The 8,146-nt window shown below is 26.3% G+C and overlaps 1 protein-coding gene across 1 annotated transcript; it reads left to right on the top strand.

Annotated features, from left to right (window-relative positions):
* Nucleotides 1–5,266: 5,266 nt before the first annotated feature.
* On the top strand, nucleotides 5,267–5,839 carry LOC137839393 (uncharacterized). The gene is made up of 2 exons (XM_068648511.1): nucleotides 5,267–5,434; nucleotides 5,495–5,839. The coding sequence occupies exons 1-2, from the start codon at nucleotides 5,267–5,269 to the stop codon at nucleotides 5,837–5,839; spliced, it is 513 nt and encodes a 170-aa protein (XP_068504612.1).
* Nucleotides 5,840–8,146: the final 2,307 nt, after the last annotated feature.

Genomic DNA, 8,146 nt, shown 5'->3' with positions numbered 1-8,146 from the left:
GTCTCTTTATATTTGATGTCAAGCATATTTTTGTGTTAGTTTATATGTTTAAGTAATATTTTATTTGCATTGAGCTTGGTTTGAAGTGAGATGATCATAACTGAGTTGAATTTTGAGAGTTTGCTCAATTGATCTAGAGTGACTATTTTATCATGTGTTGTCTTCATCTTGTGTTATAGTTGGCGATCAAGAACTAATATTCAAATGGTTGAATAAAACATGAGTTTGACTCTATATTTTTGGCAAACTCTAAATCTTTAATTAATTATGCTTAAATGTTATATCCTTTTATTACATAACTACAATTTTGACTCTTATCATATATGTATTCTCTTTAAGCAATTATTTCATATATTTATTGAAATTATTAATTATGAAAAGATGATAATATTATTGTTTGATAAACAGTAGATGAAATTTGGTTTAAGTAGAAAATTCAAGTATGAGTTGGAAATCAGTTGCAAGTTTAAAATTGGATAAACATAAACGAGATAAACAACATATAAGAAAAAAGAGTCACAAATTTATATCTTAAAAATTTATATTAAAAGTGATGTTTTGTTCTTTTACACAAGTTTACTCGAACTTATTAGTATTATATCACTTGTTGATTTGTTTTGATTATTAACTTATATAAGTATAATATCGAATGATGAATTATAGGTTTGTGGATTTCTTATATTAAAGTGTTACCAACAAAGTAAACTTGTCATATTATAAAATAAATATTATTAATACATATATTCATAATTAAAAATATATTTTCGCTTATGGTAAAGTCTACTAAAAATTCAAATAAGTTGGAAATCTTATGTTAAAAATAAAAAAATTTATCATTGAGTTTTTTTGGGAGTTAAGTTTTGAAAGAATATATACAATAAAAGACTTTAATATTTTCAACAGATGAAATAATAATAATAATAATATTTTATTAATCTTCTTCGTTAATGTGTTTACACTTGCCTTTAACACTAATAAATATTAGTTGTACTTTTTTGTTGTGTATCCCTTTAAACTAATAAATATTAAATTGACACAAGGAGCACGTGCGTTACAAATAGTCAACTTCCTACAGTGCGTGTGATGTGATGCACGACGTACGTGAACAATTTAAGTTCACGCGCTACACTTCCACGTGTCATCCTTTTTTTTTTATGGAGATTTTATTAATAATATATAAGTAAATGCAATAAAAGAATATAATCAATATATTTGACTATTAAATATATAATCTTAAATATTTTTATTTTTTATAATAAATATTATTTTGAATAAAGACTTTTCAAATATTGAAAACTATAATAAAAATTTAATTATTTTACTAATATTGCTATTTTTTCATTTTACTGGATTTATTACTTCCTTATCTTATTTTATTGAATTTTAAAAGCTTTCTATATTATTTATATGTTAATAAGTTCTAAAAAATATTTGCTACACACGCCTACGTAAGTTTAACTATATTTAATCATAAAAAAATTTGAAGAACAGTTTAGAGAAAATTGTAATTATAATCAATTACAAATTGAAAAATATACTTATGTATTTTCAAAATAAATATATGAAATAATATAATTTGAAACACAATACAATCTAAGATATGAAACTTTTATAAAAGGAATAATTATGAACTTAATTTTCCCTCCTCAATTAACCATTAATGTTACATCCTGAATTTTATTCATTTGACATCAAGTATTTATGTTTAATAAATTATAAGTGATTTCAACTATTCTATTTTTCATATGCAATTTTGAATTTTTAACGTTATTGTAAATTAAATATTGTAACATTTATTTGAATAATCAGATATTACAATTGTTTCAATATCAATTAGTATAATTTGTAACAACTTAAAAAAATTCGGTATCACTTTAATTAGTATGTTGAATGAATATCCTAAAAAACGTGTTATTAAAAGAGAAAACAAGTATATGTGTAAAAACGATTTTGACTTTATAGTTGCATTTATTTTTATATAAAGTAATTAAAAAAATGTGATAAATAATATCAGTTATAAAAACAATTTTATTATTTGTGTAAAATATATAACTACACAACTTTATTACTAAATTACTGAATAGTAAGTGGATATCTATATAGTAAGTGGATATCTATATGTAACATCCTTATTTTTATCCATATCTGTTAATTAACATGTAAACATATACTATTTATCATATTTACATTTCAAAAATATATTTTTCTTCATATGAATTTAATATATACATCAAAAATTTAAAAACAAAAACAAAGCATTGAAAAGTAAATTTATCCAATACTCCAACTGCTCACTGAAGAGTTCTATTACATGTCATCTCATATGTTCCTCCGTAAAACACGATCATAGTAGGCAAAGAAACAAACAAAAACAAATAAGTAGCTATAAACAAAATTCTATATAATTTCAGTATCAAATTAATCAACATAATTCATCAAGTCTCATACCATTTCTCAAACCATCAAATATATATTATCAGATATAGGTAAAAATAGGGATGTTACAATAATTTATCAACTAAATCTCAAAAGTAACCACTACAAACTCTCTATAAACATTTTTTTTAATTTATTTATCCATATCTTTTTAAAGTTATTCTTACAAAGTTATCTATTTCTAAAAGTTTTATTATTTTAATGTTAATGGATACAATAATTTTAAAAAGTCTAACAAGTTTATTATATGTATATATAAAATTTATGATTAAATAATAAAATAAAATAATATAATTAATATATAATCTTTTTAAAAAACAATTTATTAAAAAATAAGGATTTCGATATTTTCAGAACGTGCGCCTACATACAACTCGCCAAAAATATTAATATTTTAATAGTCAGTGGACTTATAGAGATACGTTGCAAAAAAAATTTTGTGCAGTGTAAGGTTTATTTTTTCTCCATTGTCTTGTATTTGATTCCTGTTTTAGTTTATTATTATTATTATTATTATTATTATTATTATTATTATTATTATTATTGATATCATTATTAAAATTAATAATAATAATAATAAGCATAAATATTAATAATAATAATAATTACAATAGTAATATTATTATTAATAGTAATAATATTAATATTAATATTAATATTAGTAGTAATTATAATAAAAATAATAATAATAATAATGTTAATATTAATAATATTAATATTATAATAATATTTTTAGTGTTATTTATTTATCTTCATATGCATAAAATCTCAATTTAACCTAGTCAGATATGTTATGGAATAAAATAAATATTTATTATAAGCGTGTCTTTAACTTTCTTGACATAATTGTTATAATTTTATTTAAAATGATTTTTTTTTTATGTTTAAATACATATTGTGATTAAATTTAGTGTGAATGATTTTATTTATTGAAGTATTGACCATTAGACTCGAGTATGGTTGAAGTTAATGCGTAGGTCATTCAGAAAAAATGGTTTAGAAAGTAGTAACTTGGTCTAAGTTTTTGCACAGTGGTCAAGGAGGATGATGAATAAGGTGAATTGAGTTTGTTTATCACATGTTAAATTTATTTATCAAATGAAATATGAAATCATTTACTTTAAACATTTTGAACAATGTAACATTGGTAACACAAACCCACTAACTAATAAAGTTGTCTAACCTAAATCATAAATTATAAATATTGTACACAACTAGAAGTTTGACTGGTCCACTATGATAATTGTACATTGATAACAGTGACATTAGAGAAATTCACCTTGGGGTCCTCCATTGGGTCACTTCACACATACCTTATGCACCACCCCACCGAAAAACAACAGTAAACTTAAAATGTCAAAAAATTGTTCAGTGTGCAAAAAGTTAATAACAGGTCAACACTTATTCCTACACAAGTCACCATTTATTATGACTAACTACATTGATACTGAGATTAGAGAACTTTTTCATATGTGTCTTCCATTGAGTTCACTTTACAAATACCTCATGCACCACCCCACCCAAGAACAACATAAAACATAAAATTTCTAAAATTACTTCATTATGCATAAACTTGGTAGTAAGTCACCATTTATTCCTACCTAGATCACCACTTAGTTGTAGATCAAGAGTTTTGAAGAATCCAAATCCAAGGTGTTTGATGAAAGCTGGTGTTGTTGTTTTGTGTGGGTGGGATCTGGGTAGAATAAAGTGTGATCCACTCTTTTGTTGAATCTAAAATTGATGTTTTTCTAACTAAGTGAAAAACAACCTGTTGTTTTGTCGAATCAACCGGTTGTTTTGCTTTTAGAGGTTTTGAAAAAGGTTGAAAATTGTTTGACTTGGTTGACTTAACTGTCAAACCAAATCAATCGGTTGTTTCGTGGTTTCAACCGATTGTTTCTTTGAAAATCCTAACATAATTCAGTTTTGAATGGTGAATCTTTCTTTAATGATTTATAACTGAATACGCTCATTTATTAAATGTTTTAACCAATCTTTAGAAAATATAAATAGTTTGTTATATGTTTCTGAATAGTAAAAAAACAGTTATAAGAAATTCAGTTTGAATATTTGATCTCAAGTTTTCAAGATTCACATCAAGCTTTGGATTTTCAAGTGAGAGTGGAATAGGATTGCAATTGTATTCTTTTCAGTTGTACTTTGATTAGGTGTAATCATTTTCTCAAATCTTCTGTATTTTCGTTATTGTATTGCCAAGGAGTGTTGTGTGTTCTTGAGGTGTTCAAGATCAATACTCTTGGTGTGGTTTGCCAAAGGTAGTGTGTTTTTTGAGGGGTTCAAGGTCACTACTTTGGTGTGTGGTGTTTTGTAATCTGGTTTGATTGCTTAATGGATTACCAGTGGTTTTTGGGAACTGGATGTAGCTTTTGTTGTAAGAGTGAACCAGTAAAAACTGTTTGTGTGCATTTCTCTTTCTCTGATCTCTTTTAAATTCTGTTTTTAAGTTGTTTAAGATTTTACTGGTATAAACAACCGATTGATTCGAAGAAACAACCAATTGTTTTTCTATGTTTCACTTTAAAGCAGACTGTGTTCTTGGCTAACTTGATTCCTCTTCTGGATTTCTTCACTAAGTTTCATTAAACCTTCAAAAGTTTTTGAAAATCTTTTATAAACAATTCACCCCCCTATTGTTTAAGGCCATATATTCTAACAATTGGCATCAAGATCTAAGTTCTTGTATTTACTCAAGTTTTCGATCCTAAATCTTTTTTCTATTGCTGAAAAACTACCTTTTGGGGAGGGTGCCTCAATTAACAGGCCACATTTGTTTTGTAGTTTGAACTAATAGTTTTGGAAGGTTATAATGAAAATCTTTGTTGAATCTCTTAATAAAGGGATTTGGGATGCAATTGAAAATGACCCTTTTATTCCAAAGTTTGAAAAGGAAGGTGCTTCTATTGAAAAACCTAGGTCCCAATGGACTGATGCTGAAAATAAAAAGGCCAAGTTTGATTGCATTGTCAAGAATATCGTAACCTCTGCTTTGAACTCTGATGAATTTTTCAGGATCTCATAATGTGCATCGGTTAAGGAAATGTGGGATACTCTAGAGGTCACCCATGAAGGGACAAATGATGTGAAAAGGGCAAGGAAACATACTCTAATACAAGAGTATGAGATGTTCAGAATGCTCAAAGGAGAATCAATTGTTGAAGTGCAAAAGAGATTCACCCACATAGTCAATCATCTAATGAGTCTTGGAAAAATCTTTGACAAGGAGGAGTTGAGCATCAAGATTCTAAAGTGTCTTGATAAATCTTGGCAACCAAAAGTTACTGTCATCTCTGAGTCTAAGGATTTGACATCCTTAACTACAACCTTCTTGTTTGGACAACTTAGAGAACATGAGTTAGAGATGAATAAACTCAATGTTTAAGAAAGTGAAGACAGACATGTAAGGAACATAGCCTTGAAAGCTGCCAAGAACAAAAATAAGCAAGACTCAAGTGAGGGAGAAACTCTTAGTTTGTTGTCCAAAAAGTTCAGAAAATTCTTGAAGAGAAACCGCAACAAAGAATCCAACAAAGAGAGGTATGGAAACAAGAAAACTAGTGATTTTAATCCTAACAATTATACTTGTTTTGGTTGTGGAGAACATGGGCATATGAAAGTTGAATGTTCAAATAAAGAAGGCAAGGAAAAGAAGTCAAGCAAGAAAGGGAAATAAAAAAAGGCCTACATTGCTTGGTATGAAAATGAAGTCTCCTCATCAAGTGAAGATGAAAAAGCCAATTTGTGTTTGATGACAGAGAGAGAAGATGATTCAAGTAGTGTAAGTTCTTGTGCCTCTTTAAATGCTGAAAACTATAGTCAATTTCTTCAAGTTTTTAAAGAAACTCATGAGGAAGCTAACCGATTGGCTCTCTTGAACAACCGGTTGAAAGGGTTGAACAACTGGCTTGAAAATAGAGTCAAGACACTTGAAGAAGAATTGGAAAATTCAAAAACTGATTTTGAAAATCTTGAATTGCATTGCAAGAATTCTTCTTGCTTGTGTCACTCAAAAACTTGTGAAAATTATAAACTCTTCAGAGTAAAATCCACTCTCTTGTAAGAATTGTGGATAAACTTTCAAAGGGTAAATATAACTTTGAAACTGTCTTGGAATCTCAAAAACATGTTTTTGGAAAATCTGGTTTGGGGTTTAATCCTCAAAGCAAGAAAAATGGGATTTCAAAGCCTTTTTCAAAAGTGCCAGAAAAATCTTGCCTGAACCGTTGTTAAAAACGCCAAAAAATTCAAAAAAAATTACGAAACTGCCACCGCCTTGCTTATTACGATGGTTCTTTCCTAATCGTCTTTAAAGGGAGTCGTGAATGAAGTATTTTGTACTAGTGCTACACAAGAACAACACAAACCTCAAAATTTCTAAAATTAATTAACTGTGCAGAAAGTTGGTAGTAGGGGTCATCACTTATTCCTACATAGGTCACCACTTACTTTGACTAACTACATTAACATGGAGATTAAATAATTGTACCTTGGTCTCCTCCATTGAGGTTACTTTATACACACCTCATGTACCACCCTAAAATAGAACAACACAAAGCTCACATGTTTACATAAGTGGTAGCCATTCTATAGGGTTTTACCTTTTGAAACAGGGAACACCCTAAAATATGGTTGTTAAATTTTCTTATAGTAGAATTGACTATATATAACATATTTAGTCAAGAAAGGTTTGTGGTGGTGCTGACAAAGAATGTACACCCTGCAAAAGGGTTATCAAATACAAATAAATGCACACAAAACCTCTTGAATAAATGATTGTGAAATTCGCAATCCATATCATCATGTTTTTTAATACTTCTTTTTATTTTTGCAAATTCTATTATTATTTTGATGATAGTATTTTGTTAGATTGCATATAGTTATTGTATATTATTATGCATATGTACTCTATTAATCAGGTTACAGGTCAAACTTTGTGGACTTCTAGTAATAATTTAGGAAAAGTTTCTAAAGAATGCCTATTAACATTCTAACAAGAAAGAAATAAGGATATAAATGATCAATAAGAAATACTATTAAGTTTTACTATATGAATAATATAATTGTTTTGCCAGTTTATAACTTTCATGTTCAATGTTTTAAATTCCGAATTATATTAAAGAGACATTAGGTATGCGGATTTTTTATGTTTGAAAATTATGAATCTCATAAATTATAAATTACATAAATAAATAATTAAATTGATAAAATATATTATTAACAATAACATATAACTTTTATTATTTAAATTTTCATTTTATTTTGAGAAAAAATAGATTTTCATATACTCTGTATAAATAATTTTGTTTTGGAATCATAACATAAAAAATTAGAAAAGGTTAATTCTTGAAAATGTTACTTTCTTAAATATAGCAATTGTGAGATTTTTTTATTTTATTTTTTTTGAAAAATTAAAATTTTGTTTTTAAAAACATTTGTCAATAAAAAAAACTTAAAATTTCAAAAAAATCAATTATTTAACAATTAATATCAAATTTGAATTATATATTTTAGTTTTTCTGATTTAAATATGATATATTTTATTATATTTGTATGTTAGTATTGAAAATTGTGATATTATACCTACTATTCCACCAAAAAGTTTTTTATCAGTTAAAATTAATCCATATGTATAATAAAAAAATTATCAAAATAAATTTTTTAAAACGTCATAAGAATAATTTTCTAATTT

Source organism: Phaseolus vulgaris, chromosome 3 (assembly GCF_000499845.2).
Source record: "Phaseolus vulgaris cultivar G19833 chromosome 3, P. vulgaris v2.0, whole genome shotgun sequence".
Lineage (NCBI taxonomy): Eukaryota > Viridiplantae > Streptophyta > Magnoliopsida > Fabales > Fabaceae > Phaseolus > Phaseolus vulgaris.
Note: the sequence above shows the minus strand (reverse complement) of the source record. Positions and strands in the feature narration are given on the sequence as shown.

Excerpts from the sequence above, each read along its gene's own strand:
- LOC137839393 (XM_068648511.1), top strand. The coding sequence starts at position 5,267 with ATGAAAATCTTTGTTGAATCTCTTAATAAAGGGATTTGGGATGCAATT. Across the intron at positions 5,435-5,494 it reads ATTGCATTGTCAAGAATATC|GAAATGTGGGATACTCTAGA; the intron begins GTAACCTCTGCT and ends GCATCGGTTAAG.